The sequence below is a fragment of the Callorhinchus milii genome, unplaced genomic scaffold, assembly GCF_018977255.1.
Source record: "Callorhinchus milii isolate IMCB2004 unplaced genomic scaffold, IMCB_Cmil_1.0 Scaffold2, whole genome shotgun sequence".
Taxonomy (NCBI): Eukaryota; Metazoa; Chordata; class Chondrichthyes; order Chimaeriformes; family Callorhinchidae; genus Callorhinchus; species Callorhinchus milii.
In genome coordinates this window covers 46548326-46568446 of record NW_024704743.1, presented here as the reverse complement: position 1 = coordinate 46568446, position 20121 = coordinate 46548326, and the positions used below count along the sequence as shown (strand labels likewise).

General features: G+C 42.9%; 1 protein-coding gene across 1 annotated transcript in view; it reads right to left on the bottom strand.

Annotated features, from left to right (window-relative positions):
• Window positions 1-20121, bottom strand: part of LOC103187487 (RNA-binding motif, single-stranded-interacting protein 3) — a 565148-nt gene that overhangs the window by 90314 nt on the left and 454713 nt on the right. The window contains exon 9 of the mRNA XM_042346715.1: window positions 15497-15576. Within this exon, the coding sequence (XP_042202649.1) occupies window positions 15497-15576 (80 nt within the window). The remainder of the gene's footprint in view (window positions 1-15496; window positions 15577-20121) is intronic.

The following is a 20121-nucleotide window of genomic DNA, read 5'->3' as shown; positions in this document are numbered from 1 at the left end:
TTTTTCTGGGGATTTTAAATTGCCGTTGATCAAATGTGGGCTACTGATGCACACATTTGGCTGGTTCATTCATACGGGCACTCGAGACTTGTTAAGTGCAAACTCTTGTTGTTCAAGTGGAGTTTGATTCAGCTCCAGCGCAAACCAATGATCTCTCATGACGTTCCACCAGTTAGTCTCAACAACAGAGCACTCCATTACTGACCCAGAGTTGCACACAGAATTGCCTTAGAATATGTTAATATATTTTTTCTAACAGATGATCAGAAAACTGAGCTATCATGTTACAGGACAAATAACGGTGATCAGTATTTTCCAGTATGTATCATGCTCTTAATTGGAGTATATTGACTTATTTTGGCTTTTAAAAAGTTCCCGTTGTCCTTTTAAAATGGAGGTTATGCCTCTTAACAGAAACTGATGAAGGAATAGTTCTTGCTCAGTGTATCAGTATGGGATCAGTTACTTGGAGCAGACAGGTGAACTCCTGATTAGAGCAATCCACAGACATGTATTTGATTAGGACCTGCTCTATGCTGCCTAGTATCTTGCCTCACCCACTCTTTCTGGTAATCTGTTCCAATTGTTAATTACCCTCTCGGTAAATAAATACTTCTTGGTGTCTGTCCTCAAATTGTCCTTTGCATCTGTAAATCTGTGTCCTCTTTGTTCTGATGTCTCAGTGCATCCAAACGTTTTGCTCTGAGTTTACTTTCTCAATCCCATGTTAAATCTTAAATACCTCTATAATGTCTCCTCTGATGTGTCTCTTTTTGAGACTGAAGAGCCCAATTTGTCTAATCGTAATTTAATTAGACTCATTTTAGACAAGTAGACTCATACCCCAAACTGGTGATCACTACTGACTACTTTTGACCATATTTTTGGAGCTTGACATAATGTATAATGTGATAATTATCATCAGTGATAATGTCAATGCTCCAATTTTAATTTCTCTATTTTTTTAAGCGACCTCTACATTCACATTCCTTTCATAAAAGGAAATACATGCCAACAAATATCCAGTCACCACACTTCATGCTAAAGTCATGTGAAGAACTTTGAAAAGTCTCAGCAACTCTATATCAAATGCAAGAATTATTAATATAAAATTATATACAGTTTAAATGTTTGCATATGACAATGCTCATTGTTGCTAAAAACAAAAGTCTTGGGATTCTGGTATTTATTGGTAAATGGGGAGGTTCCTCTCTTCAGTAGACTTCTTACACTCCTTCAGGTATAAGCAAACAGACCTGAGGATTTGTGTTAAGTGCAATGTGCACACAGAGATGTGTAGTTTTTTCCACTACCACGTCAACTATACCAATTCCTGCTTCAAGGACATCCCTCCAGCAGTGTGCATGTGAGTGCACCCCAGTAGTGACAAATTCTGCTGTCAATCATGTGCATTCTGTAGCTTGTATAAACTCTGTGTAAACATCTGTACCAAGGCAGTTGCAGGTGATTCTATAATCATTAATTACCCCATTAAAGCCATCCACATTTCCCTGTTTACAAATGGTTTATACAACAATTGTAATTTCTCACATGGCAATGAAGCTAAAATAATGTTTGCTTACAACTATTAGCTTTACAGCAACTTTGTGAAGTGTTTTGGGGCTATTGATGTTATAGGTGCTATATCAAATCTAATTTTTACTTTTATTATATCAATGCACCTGTGCCCTCATACAGATCTGGATTTACCAAACGAATGGGGAACTGAAGCTTTGAAATCGCTGTGAGTCAGATCTGTATCAGTGGAGCAGTGAAGAAGATCTCAGCAGCATAATATAGTTGTCATGCAGAGTCAAGTAACAGTTTGTACTTTATTTGGCGGCTCTAGCTTTATTCATTACTGTATTAAAGGCCATGCTTGTACCATTTCCCATGTTGGATTACACTGCACAAATGATCGTTTCCTTGAACTTCAAAAGCAAAGTCCACATATAATTTGATGGCATCAAGGACGGGTGACAGATGCCTATTTGTAAGCAGACTATCACGTAATTAGTAGGAAGAAAATCTGCAGAATGTAATTGATGCTGGAACTGCAACAGTGAACAGAATGTTGCTAGGATAACCCATTGATCTGTAAATAACAATTTGAAAGTCCTCAAGTATCAAAGCAAAGAAATGTTTTAAGGTTAAAATTATTAGTCGCACTTCATACTGTCATTGGCATATGTCAATGCATATTCTCACAGTTCTTATTGCTGTCCATAGAAGGTAAACTTTGGTACTCTCTAACGAATCACTGGAACCAGAAGCACTGGAATAAAAACCTTTCCTCTCCCCCAAAATTGCAAGCTACAGTATTAAACAGTGAGCAGGGCATCAAGCATCCACAGAGCAGGCACCAGCGAATGAAGATAGTGGAGAGGTTATATGTAGTGAAGAGGCGAGATTATTTGTACACTCTTTCTGTATTTATATTATACAAATACAACACAAAATGGTTACTTTGCAATTTTTGTGGAGTAACGATAATAACAATATTAAAATAATTATACTGCACTCCAGAATGCAGACTACTCCTGCCCAGTCAAGGTACCTTTAGTTTATAATGCCCAAACTGATCTCAAGGAGAAACCCTGTCCTACTCATCACCTGCTGAAAGGCAATCATTCCTCTGTTGCAGGTGCCTCCGAACAGTCAGCGGCCAAAAGGAAACTGTTTAACCCGGAGCTCCTCATAATCAAGAGGGCCAGAGCTTTGAAGATCAACAGCAACAAAATACATTTATATTACATCTTTCATGGAGAATGAAGGTCTCAAACGGCTTCACAAAGGCAATGGGGAATCACCGAGCAGGGTGGGAAGGAGAAATTTGAGCATGTTAATCAAAAGCACTGTCAAAGGTTGTGAAGAGAATTTGGGGACAGACAAATTGAAGAAGGAGCAGTGCAGCGAGGTGGAAGAAAGCAAATGCCTCAGGGTACATAGCATCGAGGTGGATTATCATGTGTATAAGCAAATAAAACCCTTTGGATGTTGTCAGCATCCACGGTTTCACACTCCACCTCACCAAGACAGTTAGGAACTTGGGCGTATTGTTCGACCCTCAACTGTCCTTTCTTCCCCATATCCATGCCATGACCTGCTCTGCCTTTCCCCACCTCTGCATCATTGCCTGACTCCGCCACTGTCTCACCCCTCAGGCTGCTGAAAGCCTCATATATGCATTTGTCACCTCAAGGCTTGATTATGGAAACTCCCTCCTTGTCAGCCTCCCCAACTCTTCCCTCCAGAAGATCATCCAGAACTCTGCAGCTCGAGTCCTCTCCTACACCAGGCTCTGTACTCCATCACCCCCACCCTCGCCCGGGTCCACTGGCTCCCCATCCCTCAGAGGTTGGAGTTCAAAATCCTCGTCCTCACTTTCAAGGCCCTCCACGGCCTTGCCCCCTCCTACCTCTCTGACCTGCTGTCCCCCTGTCAAACTGCCCACTCCCTCCACTCAGCAAGCTCCGGCCTGCTCCGGGTCTCCCGCCTGACCTGCCCTGCCATTGGCGTCCGGGCTTTCAGCCTCTCTGCCTCCACCCTTTGGAACTCCATCTCACAATCCCTTCGCCTTGCTCCCTCCCTTGCCTCCTTCAAGGCACGACTCAAGACCCTCCTTTTTGATTGTGCCTTCAGCCGCCCTCCTACCTCTCTGCCCTCCGTCATCCCAAATCTGCCCAAATGTAATTTTGTTGTTGTTGTATTCTAGAGGGTTCATGTAAAGTAACATGGATAAAATCAACCATGCTCTGCAATGCCTGTCATCTGATGTTCCTTGTGATTGATCCATTTCTGTTGGTTTACTCCTAACATATATGAACATTGGAGTTACCGACTCATTACCTGATGAATACAGTGATGCCAATGCCTGTCTCACACTACAGACAACACCAAACAGTTCTTGAAATCATCTGGCATTACAATTATTGTGCCAATAATGAACAAAACCACCTATACAACAACAACAACTGCCAATTATATAGCACCCTTCACACTGGGTAGTGTCCCAGGGTGCTTGACAGTAGTGGAGTCTGACCCCAAGCCAAGGGAGAGGGAGGGGTGAGGTGACCGTAAGCATGACGAAAAATGGAAGGTCTTTAGGCGGTATTTGAAAGTAAGGAGGGAGGGGGCAAGGTAGAGGGATTGAGGGAAAGAGTTTCAGACCCTAGTGGCTGCAGGCACAGCCACTGATGGTAGAATGGAGGGGACAAGTGACAAACAGGAGGCATGTAACACTGTTAGCACATAGAATTGTCACACCTTTGTTCTTATATTGTAATTTTCTGTTACACCATCTCTGGCCTAGTCTATATCTATTCATATAAAATATTATCTCTCTCTATATATATAAACATATATGTATATATATGTCTATTACACTTTACAGTATATCTTGTGAAGTGCTTTGGGATGTCCTTCTGACATGAAAGGTGCTATATCAAAGGTAATTATTATTATTTCAGACAGTCTACATCTATTCTGGCTAGTGTGTATCTAATCCAGACAGTCTACAATACCCTGGCCAGCCTAAATAGCTGAACACTTCGAGATCCAGCTTTCGGAGTTTCATTACAAGCAATGGTCAGATTTGCATTATTCCTTTATATGGGAACACTCAGCAGGTCAGGCAGCATTTTTGGAGAAAGGAAAATGAGTCAACGTTTCGGGTCCATGATCCTTTAGCAGAACATGGGGCATGTTGGGAGGAGAGGCTTTTAAGGGCTAACAGAGAAGGGGGAGGCATGACAAGGAAGACAAAGGAGAAGGACAGGGGATGATGGGTTAAAGAGGTGTTAATAATGCAAAACAGTGGGGGCAATTGCAACAAAATAGGCTGACCAGAAAGAGAAAAGGTGTGTCTGGGACCCAGATGATGTGAGAATCGTCACAGAAGAGGGGGAGGGGGAAGGTGATCTGTTATGGTCTGAAATTATTGAAATCAATATTTTAAGGTCTGCTTACAGGTCCCGAGCAGATAAATGAGGTGTTGTTCCTCGAGCTTGCACTGTGGCTCATTAGAACATGTAGGATACCGTAGATGGAGATGTCAGAGTGCGAGTGGGAGGGATTGTTGAAGTGGCAAGAAACCGGAAGTTCAGGGTTGTGCGTATAATAATAATAAGAAGAATATGAATAATAATCTTTGCATTTGATGTAGGGCTTTTCACGTCTTCTAGACGCCTCAAAGAGCTTCACAGAATAGACTGTAAATTGAATTGACTGTATATTAGTGGGTGAAATGCGGCAGCTTATGGACAGAATGCAGATGTTCGGCAAATCTGTCATCCGATCTGTGTTTCGTCTCCCCAATGTAGAGGAGACCACATCGTGAGCAACGATGCAGTAAACTATATTGGTAGTGCTACACATAAATCACTGTCTCACTTGAAAACTGTGTTTGGGGCCCGGGACAGTGGTATGGGAGGAGGTGAAAGGGCAGGTATTGCATCTCCTGCGCTGGCATGGGAAAGGCGGAGAATTATTTTTTGGATGTTGAAGCTGGTGGGGTGGAAAGTGAGGACTAGGGGGACCCTATCACGGTTCTGGGAAGAGGCAGAAGGGGTGAGGGCAGATTTGTGGGAAATAGGGCAGACATGGTCAAGGACCCTGCCTACCATAGTGGATGGGAATCCTCGGTTGAGGAAAAAGGAAGCCATTTCAACTGCTCTGGTGTGAAAGGTGGCATCATCAGAGCAGATGAGGCAGAGGCGGAGGCAGAGCAGATGAGGCAGAGGTGGAGGCAGAGCAGATGAGGCGGAGGCGGGGCAACTGGGAAATGGGAATGGAGACTTTACAGGAGGTGGGGTGGGAGGAGGTTTAGACCAGGTAGCTGTGGGAGTTGGTGGGCTTGTAAAAGATATCTGTTGATAATCTATGTCCTGAGATGGAAATGGTGAAGTCGAGGAAGGGAAGGATCGGAGATGGACCATGTGAATGTTATGGAGGGGTGGAAGGTGGAAGCGAAATTGATGAATTTTTCCAGCTCACTGCGAGAGTGTCAGGCGCTGACACCATCAGCATCCAAGGCTGCACTCTCCACCTCTCAAAGCCAGTCAGGAACCTCGGCGTTTTGTTTGACCCTGAGCTGTCCTTTCTCCCTCACATCCGCACCACAACTGGCACCGCCTTCCATCACCTCCGGAATATCGCCAGATTACGGCACTACCTCACCCCTCACGCTGCTGAAACCCTGGTTCACGCCTTTGTCACCTCAAGGCTGGACTATGGGAACTCTCTCCTCGCCGGCCTTCCCGCCACCTCCCTCCACAAGCTGCAGGTCATTCAGAACTCTGCAGCTCGTGTACTGTCCCGCACCAGGCTTCGGGACCACATCACTCCTACCCTCGCTCGCCTCCACTGGCTCCCCATCCCCCAGAGGATTGATTTCAAGATCCTCATCCTCACCTACAAGGCCATTCACGGCCTTGCTCCCTCCTACCTCTCCAACCTACTATCCCCCTACCTACCTGCCCGTACCCTCCGTTCCTCTGGCTCCGGTCTGCTCCACGTCCCCCGCCCCAACCGCCCTACTATCGGTGGTCGGGCCTTCAGCCTCTCAGCCCCGAGGCTCTGGAACTCCATCCCCCAGTGCCTTCGCCTTGCTTCCTCCCTTTCCTCCTTCAAGGCCGGTCTCAAAACCTTTCTCTTTGACCGAGCCTTCAGCTCCCCTCTCGACTCTCTTCCTCCTCCTCGCTCCCTCCCTTCCCTCCCCTCACCCTGACCATTTCCCCCCTCCTCGCTCCCTCCCTTCCCTCCCCTCACCCTGACCATTTCCCCCCTCCTCTCTCCCTCCCTTCACTCCCCTCACCCTGACCATTTCCCCCCTGCTCGGGTCATGACCCAACTGTGCAGCGCCTTGGGACGTCCTCCTGACGTGAAAGGCGCTCTATAAATGGAATCTTGTTGTTGTTGTTGTTGTTGAGAGCAGGAAGCAGCCCCAAAACAGTCGTCGATGTATCTGAGGAACAGGTCAGGGAGCGGACCTGAGTAGGCCCCGAAGAAAGAGTGTTTCAGGTGGCCAACAAACAGATGAGTATAGCTGGGACCCATGTGGGTTCCCATAGTGACACGTTTTACTTGGAGGAAGTCCCACCGACTTCTGATTTTGTTTCAGATTTCCAGCACCTGCAGTATTTTGCGTTTTGTTTACTCCTTTATATATTCTGTACTTTAACTATCACTGGGGACAAATAAGCAACACTATTGACTGTAAACTGTCCTTGATGATAGGTTAGTGATTGAAAGCTCCTGACTCTGTGAAAATGTTTTCACCCTTTGGCAATTTGGCCATCTTCCTTTCTACTTTTAGTGAGGGTTGAGATTTTGAATCCCAGCCATGAGAAAATTTTTAGCTTTAAAGTGTTATATTACAATTAATTTTCAGCCATTGCCTGCAAAGAAGCACAACATCCATAATGCTGATTAAAGACTTTCCTGATCCTACTGTCAGGAAGTTCAGCCTAACACCCCTCTGGAAAGCCAAGAAGATAACAGAAGAAAACACAACAGATCAGTTTCCTCTCAGTTTACCCAGCAGTTGCAATGGCTGCTTCATAACATGCAATTTCCTCTTGTAGCTCTCCATCTGGAACCCAACCAGAAACAGAAAAACACATTTTCTGCTTCCATTTAAGCTGCTGCTGCAGGCAGTTCTCCCTCCTCATGTGTTTGTACAGAGACATGAAAGTCAAGGCAATGCCATCTTCTCCAATTTGAAGATACAGGTATTCGAAACAGCACTGGACTCGGCATACCATGATTCTTGGATGAACTCAGACACTTTGAAAAGCTCAGTTAGTTGTCACAATACCGGTGTGTTTTTTTTTAACTACTCAGCTCTCTTTTCACAAATATGAGTGGTGCAGCAGTTGTGGACGGCATTGCTCAGTGCGGAGCTTGTGGAAGGATTAAAAGTACCAGTGGTGCCCTTTAATAGGTTATAGATTCACAACAGAGAACTTATACTGGGTGATATGAGGGTTTATCAGGAATGATTGGTCCAATGAAAGAGGTTATTACGGAGGTAGAATTTATAAAATGATTATCAAAGAAAATCGACTATCTGGTATGTGTTCAGGATGTACTTGTTGCACATAGACTGTAGAAGGGTTAGGGTTGGTGGGCCAAATGGCCTTTTCTCTGACCATTCTTACATTCAAACCCACAAAGTATTTTTGAGGCAAGTGGTGTGTTTACCATAGAAATTTCTTCACAATTATTAAACTGTCTTGGGAAAGGTTGTCAGGTTTTAAATGATGGATTTACAGAGCAGGTTTGGTTGCAAATGACCGTGATGTTGACAGACAGTGATCTGCTTACAAACATGAAGTATAAACAATATGAATGGTGCTGGAGCAATGTCCATCACTTAAGCTGGAGGGCCATTCTCAATCGCTGTAATATAAACGAGGCACATACCAACTACACTGGGCTACATACCCCAGGTTCATCCACTAGATGGCCCAGAAACTTTGCGCCTTTCACATGATTGGCTGTTCAACATCATTAAATTACAGAATACCAAAATGCACTTTACCTCAAATGCCAAATCTAGTGGGTTTTTTGTTTTAATATAAAGTGGGTGATATAAAATGCACTTTGGTCCCTACAGTTAAAACCAGCATAGATTCTTGGACCTGCACAGTCTCAAACTCCATACAGCAAATGTCAAGCGGCACGTTCCTGAACTGAGATTGAAGTACTTAACAGCTGTTTGAAATACCACACAGCCATTTTGTTGGTGCAGGGAGACAGGCACAATCCAGTGGTGCCTCATTTCACAGAGGAACGCTTTGAAGAGCAACCATGCTTGTCCTCATGTGGGCAACAGATTGATGTCTGGGACTCAACTCATTTACAATTTGGAAAAGTACTGTGGTAAAACCTGCTAAAACTGTTAACCCCCTTCCCCCCCAACGACAGTATAAACCCAGTGAAATGACTGTGTGTTTTGTGGGGAACGCGGCAGCCAATTTGCACACAACCATGTCCCACAAGCAGCCATGAATTGAATAACAACATTTATTTGGAAGATTGTTGGCCAGTACACCAGGAGAAACTTGCTTCTCTTTTTGAATAGTGCCATGGGATCTTTAACATCCATCTGAACAGAAGCCTCGGTTTAACATCTCATCCAAAGGACAGCACCTCCAACAATGCAGTATGCCCCCAGCACTGTATTGGAGTGTTAGCTTAGACTATATGACTCATAGACTCCGGAAGCGTTAGTACTACCAACTGAGCCAAGCTGCCAGGATGTAACATTTATGTAAGAGCAAACCACCTTTGAGAGGATTGTAGATCTTTAGCATCATGTGAGTTTGAGGTCTCAATGTTGCTGCAGTTATTGTGATATTTACTTACTTAAGATGCTTGGAGATATTTAAATGACACAGACACTACTCTCAACCAATGCTGCTGAGTCCTACCATCAGTTAAACAAGAGCTGATCAACTCTGTATCTCTGGTGTTTTATCCATTTCCATTCAGAGTATGGAAATGGATATGGACATACTCACATATGTTCAGCTTAACCCAACAGGTTTTGGTGAGTATTTTTTCTATTTTGTTTTGTCAGCTAAGTCATATTTATTGTAACCTCACTGTTCCTCTCTAGATTCACATGGACTGGATGGGTCATCACTCAATGCGCAGTAGCAAACTTCCTGCCAGTGAAAACTCCAATTCCTTCACTCTTCATCTTGACAGCATTCGCAGAAAATGGGAATGATTGCTGCTTTATGGTGACCATTTTTTCTTCAGTCATCGATGGAGCTCACTATGCCATTATCCTGCTCATTGGACTCCCCAACTCTTCCCTGCACAGACTGCAGACTACCTAGAAATCTGCTGCCCGTGACCTCTCCCACACCAGCCTCCACAAGTCTATCACCCTTTATCCTAGCTCAGTTCCATTGGGCCCCATCCCCCAGTGGATCGAGTTCGAGATCCTCATTCTTATGTTTAAATCCCTCCACGTCCCGCCCTACATTTGTGACCTCCTTCAATCCTACTACCCTGCTGCTCCCTTCACTCAGCGAGCACTGGCCTGCTTCATGTCTCCCAGCCTATCCACTCCATCATTAGGGCAGGCTTTCAGCCATTCTATGCCCCCAGACCCGTTCCCTTCCATGTTCAAGTTCTGATGCAAAATGTACCTCCTTGACCGCACTTTCAGTCATCATTTCTCTCCCCACCACCTTCAGCAACTATCCCCAGCTAGGATGCCTAACCAGCAGTGGCAAGCTCTATCGGACGTGAAAGGCACTACATAAAGGTCATTGTATTTCTATTGTATTGTTTTTACGCCCCACCCACCCACCTAAAAAAAAAGAAAAAAACAATCACAATATTTGTCCTTCAATTCACAATTGCAACGTGTGCTGTGATAATTATCACATGGACTATAGAACTCTCAACTGTTAGGAGCGCATGTTAATGGTTTTATTTGAAGCCCCTACTACCAACATGCAAATATCTGGAGTTATGCCAAATACCTTTGAAAAAAGTACTCAGAATGAAGAATACTTCTCCCCTTCACTCCCGAAGGTGCTGACTGCTAGTGAAGCAGGTGCAATTGTTATTGGAACTAAGCTCCAGTTCCACTCAGAGCAGTGATTGCTTCTAACCTGCAGTGAAGGAACACTGCATCTTCCTTCAATATTCAGAGATTGTATTAGCTTCTTTTCCAGCAGTCACTTAGTGTAATATCACATGCTGTCTTTCTCTCCCTTATAAGCGAGCAGGATTTTGACTTAATTTCCATTACATACTATTCATTAGTTTTGAAGAACGCACTGTAAATGTATAAATGCACAATAAAATGTAGGCCGTGTCATCATTTGATACTTTCACCCCTGAGAACGTGTCACTCAAGGGAATACTTTCATTTCCATCCGATAGTTTTTTTTTGACCTTCTCGTTTCATTCCTAACACACTGCTCACATGTTTAACAATGAAAATCGAAAATGAAGTTCTGATTGACAGCCCAGCAGCATTTGCTCTCTTCCTGAAAAACATACGCAAGTCACAATGCAGCAAACTCCTATCGCACTGTGACTGCCGTAATGTCATTCTTCACTGTCTTCCAAAGTACAGATCTAAACAGAAAAGCTTCCGAGTGGTTTACAACATCAGTGTAACATCCCAGAGATCTCCTAATCACAAGTTCACAAGATGAAGAATGCCCCATTTTATCTCATCCTTCAGAATGGCCATCCTTCTTCCCATTATCCCCACCATACTGTGTCTGGAATGAATCCAGTGTTCTGGCCTCTAACACTCTTCCTTGTAACCCACTCCAGCTGTTCTGTGTATAGAAATACTTCCTGGTGTGCACTTTAAAATTGCATACTCAAACTTGAACCCGTGCTGTGCTCTCTTTTGTTCTGCTGCTTTGACTTAGCTCTAAATGTTGCTCTCACTCGTTCCACCATCCATGAGATCTAGCTGATCTAATTTGTCTTAAAATTGGACAGACCTGTGGAAAATCTTTAAATTCACTCTTCATTTTGAAGCTGATTAACATAGTTATTATGAAAAACTGGCTTACAAATTAAAACTGAATTCTCCATAAGTCTGTGCGATCTTACATTTTAAGACAAAATAGTCTCACAGGGTAAGAGGAGGTGGAATTTGAAGCCATAGAAATCCAGGCAAGTCCCCCTAGCCCTGATAGACAAGTATGTGATTTGCATTAATCAAAAGTGCGCTTCCACGCAATGTTTTGTTTTGAAGAGTTTTACTCCTCTGTACCACCTCTGATTATTACAGTATTTATGGGAAGTCTGGAGGATGTTTGAAAGCATCCTTTGTAGTCTTTAATGTTTTAACAAACAGTCTATTGCAGACTTACAAAAGAAGCCCTGTCTGAGTGCTTTCACAGTAACTATTAGCTGCGTAAAAGCAAGACTCAAACTATCAGTGTCTACCCTTGTAATTGTACCTTTTGAATGCTGATTGCTGCAGCTAACACAAATAGGGAAGCTGCTCCACAGGACCTGTTTACAATAGTATGGGGAGGAACTGCCCCATATTCATTCAGTTTTGAAGTCTGTCTGCCCCTGAAGCAGCTTATATTACACCAGTCTGTTTATAATTACCAGCTAAAGCTGTCATAACATTGTAACCAAAGAGGTGCCACAGGGCTGGAAGGATTAAGTGGGTCTGGGTCTTGAACCCGACTAAAATCGACAGCTTGGATTTTATTAGACCAATGGACCACTTAACCAACGATATTTGCTATGTGCTAGCTATATGCTTCCAGATGTTAAACTACTGTTATATCAGTAGATTTACAACTTTTCATGCATTAGCCATGCTGTATGAAAGAGCTAGTGGTTGTGTCCAGTTGCACACAGCTGAAAAATTCACTTTCTGTACTTGGTGTATATTTTATTGATATTGGTGATAGTATGTGGGTGTGCTAGCTCTCCTTCAGCAAGAAATTTTGTGTTCTCTAATGGGAAAAATGGTTGAGGGTTTTGAAGATAAGATCGTGTGTCAATCTGGCTCCACAAGGCTTGGAATTCACATCCTCTAAGCTGAAACTCCAATGCAGTGCCTGGGAGGTGCTGCATTGTCGGAGGTGCCCACCCTTTGGAGATGTTAAGTAGAGGGCCATTTGTGCTTGAAGTTAAGCGCTTCGGGCTGCTACCATACGTGAAGGGCGCTATATAAATGGCACATTTCAAAAAGAGCAGGGAGTTTCTCCCAGTGTCCTGGCCAACAATCCCCCAAATAAAATTGGTCATTCACCTCATGGTTGTTTATAAGTCATACCTGTGCATTAGTGGGCTGCTGCATTCACCTACAAACCCAGTCACTCCAATTCACAGTAAATCACTTTTGAGATGTCCTCTTCACGTGAACAGCATTCTATCAGATGTGAAGACTATTATGTTTCCATTTCTCTTGTAAGTATAAAGTATTGGCAGTGCGCAGCGGTAACCTTTATTCAAATGGCCACTAATTCATACTGATACTAAAACAACAATTTACATTCCATCCTGTGCAATAGTCCCCCTTTTTATCAGTGCAAATAGGTGTGCAGTTACTGGTGATTTTGATCCGTGTTAATATTTTGCATAGCTTTGCAGTCCTATGCCCTCAGCTCGTATCTATCTGACAAGTCATGTGCTCAGGAACCTCAGCAATTTGGTACTCACAATGATAGCTGCAGTATTACTAGGATGATTCAGGGGATGGTCAGAGTATATTAAAGTCTCACACACAGACCCAAAATCCTTCACTGGTAAATGTGACAGGGTTGATATTTATTTTTGTCCGGGTTGAAACAGTGGAGGCCAGCAGAACATTGCATGATGACTTATGAGTCTGTGCACATAAGCATTGCCTAATACTGCAAGTTTAAATTTGAAAACTCCTGAATAAAGGGTCAATGATACAGCCTCATTTTTCATCTTGCTTAGCCAAGGAACTTACAAGAATTGTGCTCAACTTTGCTCCTATGCCTAGAAAGTGTACCCCCACCCACCCTCCCAGAAAAGCAGTGTTAAACGTAATATGAACATCTTTGGTACTCCAGTATTCCAAGATTTATAAGTAGCACTGGTCATGAGGTTGCTTAATTGCTTGCAATTGCATCTCCTGCTCTACTTGTGCCACCATTGTTATCCAAGCTTTCGAAATCTACGACCATTTCTTTTGAACTCCCTCCCTCTACCCCTGTATCTCCCTCTATGCCTGTATCTCACCCACATCGATCCAGTTTCAAGTCCCACCTTGAAACCTGGCACTTTGACAGCACCTATATTTATTACATCTAGGCTTGACTAAGCCAACTCTCTGTTGTCGGCCTTCCCAATTCTTTCCTCTATAAGCTGCAGATCATCCAGAACTCTGCAGCTCGTTTCCTCTCCCGCACCAAGCTCAATGACCCTACCACACCCACCCTTGCCCGGTTCCACTAGCTCCACATCCCCTAGAGGATAGAGTTCAAAATCCTCACCCTCACCTTCAAAGCCCTCCAAGGCCTTGCTCCTTCCTACCTCTGCGACCCGCTAACCCCATTTCAACCGCTCCCTCCGCTCAGCAGGCTCCATATCCCCTGCCTTCCCCCACCCCCACTGGCAGCTGGGCCTTCAGCCTCATTGACCCCTTCCTTTGGAACTCCATCCCACAGTCCCTTTGCTTTATTCCGACGCTTGCCTCCTTTAAGACACGTCTCAAGACCCTCCTCTTTGACTACACCTTCGGCCACCCTCCTACCCCTACCCTCCCTCCCTCCTGATCCCAATCTCCTTCTTGGGTCCAAATCCCTGACTGTCCAGCACCTTGGAAGTCCTCCCGATGTGAAAGGCGCTATACAAATGTAATTTGTTGTTATTGGGTCACCTCCTACTTTCCCCTACTTTAGGGGCTGTCACTATCACAGTAAAGTGTTCTGAAACATTATTTTAGGTGAAGGGCACTGTACAAATACAAGTTGTGTTGAATGAAACTTTGGAAAACCTGCAGTTCCCGCAGTCCTGCAATACCACAGGGAGGACTTTGAAATGTAACCTTTTGCTGAGTAGGTCATCAAGCATCAACTGAGAAAACCGTCCTTGCCTACAACGCCAGCCTCGCTTAAAAGCAATCGTCTTACACCCAGCAACAAGAGGTCAGAGATCCTTACAGTTAAATATAACCCTGCTGTGTCTTATTGCATGAACTGTTGGTGGTGTCAGCAGCGATTACAATAAAAATAATCTATACTGTGCTTCGCAAGACCCCAAAAACACTCAAATTAAATTATGCAGTTTATAGGAACACAAGCAATTTACAGGATTAGGAAACACCATGCAGACCATCTGGCCTGTCCCATTTTCAAATATAATTTCATTTTACTCACAATCCCCCAATCTCCTTCCATGTTTTAACATGACCAAATTCACTCTTAAAACTGTCCGTTTCCACTGGCAAACTGTTCATTATTCTCTGTATGAAGTCATTAAATCTAAACTGTCTATTCAGCCTCCTCTTTCTGAGTTTGAGACCACAACCTTGTGTTGTTGACGTTTTGTCCACATTAAAAATAATGTTACTTGAAACCCTTGATAAGATTTTCATGTTACAGTCACTCCCTCTCTCCCTCCCTCCTCTATATGTTTCTTGCATGAACTCAGATACAGAGGACTCTGGCTGTTTAAGGAGGGCAACAAACTAGACTATTCTGCTGTTATTAGGAGGTACCATAGGTTGAAGTAAAATGCAAGAATTGTGAAGAAATGGTTTGAACAGTGAAAAAATAAAGTCTATTCTGTGAAACGCTTTGAGACGTCCAGAAGACGTGAAAAGCGCTATATAAAATGCAAGCATTATTATTACTATAAAATCCTATTTAGTAAATGCCAGAAATTATCCAGTGAACATAATCTCCAGCTAATTTCCATCTGAAAGAGCTACAAAACTTTCAGAAAAGCATAATTTCTGAAGTGTAAACACATGAGGTTCTACCATATTAACAAAAGAAAGAAAGGCTCTTACCTGGTACGCCTGGTGGCATTTTCAGATATTTCCCATTAAAATGCTGAATTACTACTTCACATTTCTCAGTGGACTCCATTCTAGGTAGACAAGAGACAGGAATTATGTCAGAACCATGTAATACATTGCCCGACAGTTGTGACACAAACACATTGCACTTTCCTTTGTACACTCTCTCTTTCATACTGATTGACTGATATTTGACAACGCCTTTCATGTTGAAGCTACAGATAGGTGAGGTTCTTGATGACAGACAATCAAGAAGCGTGTTCTGTCCTAGCTCTGCAATCACAACCAAAGTCACTCTGTTATAAGTACAGATAGATACTTGGGAATCAGAAGTTAGAAATGTTCAAGGTGTGGCAGCCTAGCTCAGTTGGTAGCACTCTCTCCTCTGAGTCTGAAGATTCTAGGTTTAGGCCACATGCCTGGCTTTTGAAGTCATATACAGTGCTGGGGGTGTGCTGCATTATTGGAGGTGCTGTCCTTTAGATGACATGTTAAACTCAGGTCATATCTGCCTATTCAGGTGAATGTTTAAGATCCCATGGCACGTCTCGAAAAGAGAAGGGAATTTCTCTTGATTCCTTGGCCAACAATTCCCCCAAAATAAAATTGGTCACAGCTATTTGTGGGACATTGCTGTGCACAAACTGGCTGCCATGTTCACCTACAAAATTCACTCATTACAGGACATCCTCTGAAGTGTTTTGAGATACCCTCCCGACGTGAAAAGCGCTATATCAAATGCAAGGATTATTATTATTATTGTTTTTATTATTGTAGTGAGAAATCAGGGAAGTGGGATTAGGAGAGGTAGAAGTGCATTCGTCTATGGAATTCGCTACCAGCGGAACAGGGTCAATAGGCCCATTGACATCTTGTTGCTAAATTCCTATGAAATCCATGAAACTAAATAATAATAATAATCCTTGCATTTGATATAGCGCTTTTCATGTCGGGAGGACGTCCCAAAGTGCTTCACAGAATATACTGTAAAGTGAATTGACTGTATATTTGTGGGCGAACGCGGCAGCCAATTGCGCACAGCAATGTCCCACAAACAGTCATGGATTGAAATGACCAATTTATTATTGTTTTTGGTTTTGGAGGGATTATTATTAGGCATGTGAAGTAAGGAAACTTGCCCAAGGTTTCACCCTCTGCCTGGAATTGAACTCAGGTCTCTCACTTGCAAAGCGAGTGCTCTAACCACTGAGCTGAAGGACTCCAGGTTGAAGCAGGTTGCCTCTGATGGAGTACCTTCCCCAACCCGGCAACTCCAGTCCATCCCACTTCACACACAAGGGATTTATACCTAATGAATTGATGTCGTTAGCAAAGACTTCAAAAGAAAAGGATTTGGTTGTGATTACTGACAATTCATTGAAAGTACAGTATCCAGTCAATTTTAAACTTTCATCCAGGCCTGTGTCTCCTGACCCCTCTGCACCACCATTGGCCACTACACCCCTAGCCTCAGATCTCCCTGCCTCAATCTCGCCCTCTTTATCTATCTTTAAATCCTACTTAAAAACCATGTCTATGGTCACCTCCCCTCTTCTCCCTTGCTCAGCGACCTACCCCACTGTTGTGCAGCATTCTGAGACCCTATACTGCGTGAAGGGCACTATATACATGCAAGTTGCTATTGTTTCATTAAGAAAGACCAGCCAAGTATTAGGCTGCATATTGGGAGAATGAAATTTTGTCAAAATAAGTTTTAACATTACATGGATCACTATTGGGGTCAGATTAAAACTATCATAACCAATTTTTGGCACCCTACATTCAAAAAGGCATTGATGCATTGGAATGAGATTAGAGAAAAAACAGGCTTGAAAGTAAGTATCAAAGACAGATGAAGAATGAAAAAATTTAAATACAAAAAGAAGAGAAGAATCGAAAATCTTTAAATTATTGGGAATGTGAATAAAGTACAACTGTTTGTGAGCACTTAACTAGAGCATCTTAGTGCAAAATTAACATTTTTCAGGAACAAGTGCCATCTTTGAGTTAAGAAGACTGGGTAGACAAGGGCTGTAGTATTAACATCAGTCACAAGAACACCAGTCACTGCCAATAGGAATGTCAGTCAGTGTCACAGGAATTTATATTTATATTACGCATTTTACATCAGGAGGATTTTCCAAGGCGCTGGATAGTCCAACGATTGCACCTGAGCTGGGATGGGGGGCAAGTGGGTAATGGGGGAAAGATAGCTGGAAGTGTGGTCAAAGAGGAAGGTCTTGAGTTGGACCTTGAAGGAGGCCAGGGAAAGGGTGAGCCGAAGGGATCTAGCCTGGACATAATGATTATGTGGATTACATGAATAGCATTGAATGTCATAGCCACGTTAGTCAATGTTACAAGAACACCAGTCATGACACAGGAATATCAGTCACTGACATAAATTGGTAGTCAGTGTCAAGGGAAAGCCTGTCAGTATCACAGAAATTCCAGTCAGTGTCACAGAAATGCCAGTTAGTATCAAGGCAATGGCAATCAGTGTCATAGGAACGCCAGTTCGTCGCATAGGAAAATCAGTCAACGTCATAATCTCATTTTTGGTTACAATTAATAACTGGAAAGGCCAATTGTATTATGGAAGCTTGTACATGTCAATATTATTCATTGGAGCTGATTGCCAGGTCTCCAGTCCTTTCATTTGAAAGAACAAAGAAACATAGGAATATAGGAACAGGAGTAGGCCATTCAGCCCATCGAGCCTGTCCCATCACTTTCTAGGATTGTGGCCCAAAGAGGAGTGATGGGATGAAGCAGAATTGGAGAGTTGCATGGGGAAAAAATAAACCTGAAAAAATGTGACCCTTTTTAAAAATGTTAGCTACTTGCTGTCAGGATATTGTGAACTGAGGTGTAGCAGGAAAAAGAATCATCCATTGCAATTAATGTCTGACAAACGTTTAAGAAAGATTTAGCCCACATAAGCTCTTCTAACAAACTGCCTGTTAAGGGATGATCTGTGCTCAGTGAATTGCAGCTGTGTAAAGAATGTGCTCATTTTCTACTAGAGTTTCTCAATTAGCTGATGTGAAACTCTAGCACACGTTATCAGTAATCTGGCACACGCTTGGCTGGAAATCAAGTGAAAATTTATCATCCCTGACCGAGCAGCCAGCAAGGAGAATGGAAAGCTGTTTACGTTTCTCTCTTCACGTGGTTTTCAGTTACCACAAGTGGACCTTTCATCCTCTGTGTGCCTGAAATTCATGGGAGCCAGCCATTACATAACTGGGCAGGTTGACGGACATCTTTTCAACTGAATGTTATAGAAAGCGGGAAATACAGGAGATCTTTTGCTCGGTCCTATCAGTCTGTGTTCTAAATACAGTCGGATATTTTGTCTAGTGAAATCTCGATTGTCCATAACAGTTTTTGCTACATCAGCAGCTTGACTGTATCTGGAGCCTGGTGATTGATTGTATGTTCCAAACTGACAAGTTTGATGAAATGAAGGAAATTGAGTCTGGGTTCAGTACCAAGTACCGTAGTCAGATCATCTGAAACTGGTGCAATCGCTGCTGATACAATTCTGCAAGGGTGTAACTTTTTACTACTTATGGTTCTTTCTATTAAATCATCACATCGCATCTCCAACAAGGTCAGCCATCAGTAACTGCAGTGACTCCTAAACTGATTAGAACAATTAGCTTTAAAAGTACTATGAAATCCTGAAAGCGTTAATATTGCCTGCTACAGGCTTCCGAAAACTAAAGCAGTATTTTGGGTCTGTATCTCGAGACCTAAGTTTGTGACAAGGTCAAAGACTCAAAGAGAAAATTCAAAACCCGCATTTAAAGGGTGCTGTTGTTGTTGTACTGAGTTCTAATAATAATAATCCTTGCAATTGATATAGCGCTGTATCACGTCTTTGAGACATCTCAAACCACTTCACAAAATATACTGCAAAGTGAATTGACTGTATATTTTGTGGGCAAAACGCGGCAGCCAATTGAGTGATCAAATTATAATTTTTTTAGAGGAATTACTACCCCCAGAAAAGCGACCTCCAATCGGCTAACAACCGGGTTTCTACTTCCTGCTGGGTAAACAGAGTCATGTGGAGTAAAGAAACTTGCTTAACACTCCTGCAATTTAAATATTACGAATTATAATAATTTGGTAACTCAATCCACGACTGTTTATGGGTCATCGCTGTGCGCAATTGGCTGCCGTGTTTCAATGATGTGATAAGATGCTATATCAAATGCAAGGATTATTTTTGTTATTATTATTATGTGCACGAAACACAGGAAGTGCATTGATGTAATTTCTGAAGGTGATAGGACAACTTGGAAGTTAGCCACCTTGTTTTATACTTTGCTTGTAACATGGCTTCTGAGCTCCTGGAGCCAAATGAGCCGATTATAATGAGGTTCCTCTGTATTTACTGATGTTCAGTCAGGTGCTTAAAATATAATAAGATTACAAGATCATCCCATAGGATTTGTAGCTTTACTGACAAGCAGACAATCACCTTAGCACTATTCTATCTACAAGCAATAAGGCAAGTCTGATGAAGAAACATCATGTAATATAAGAAAAATGTAATTCATTCATTAACAAAGATGCCATTTGGCATCCTTCCCACCATAGTATGT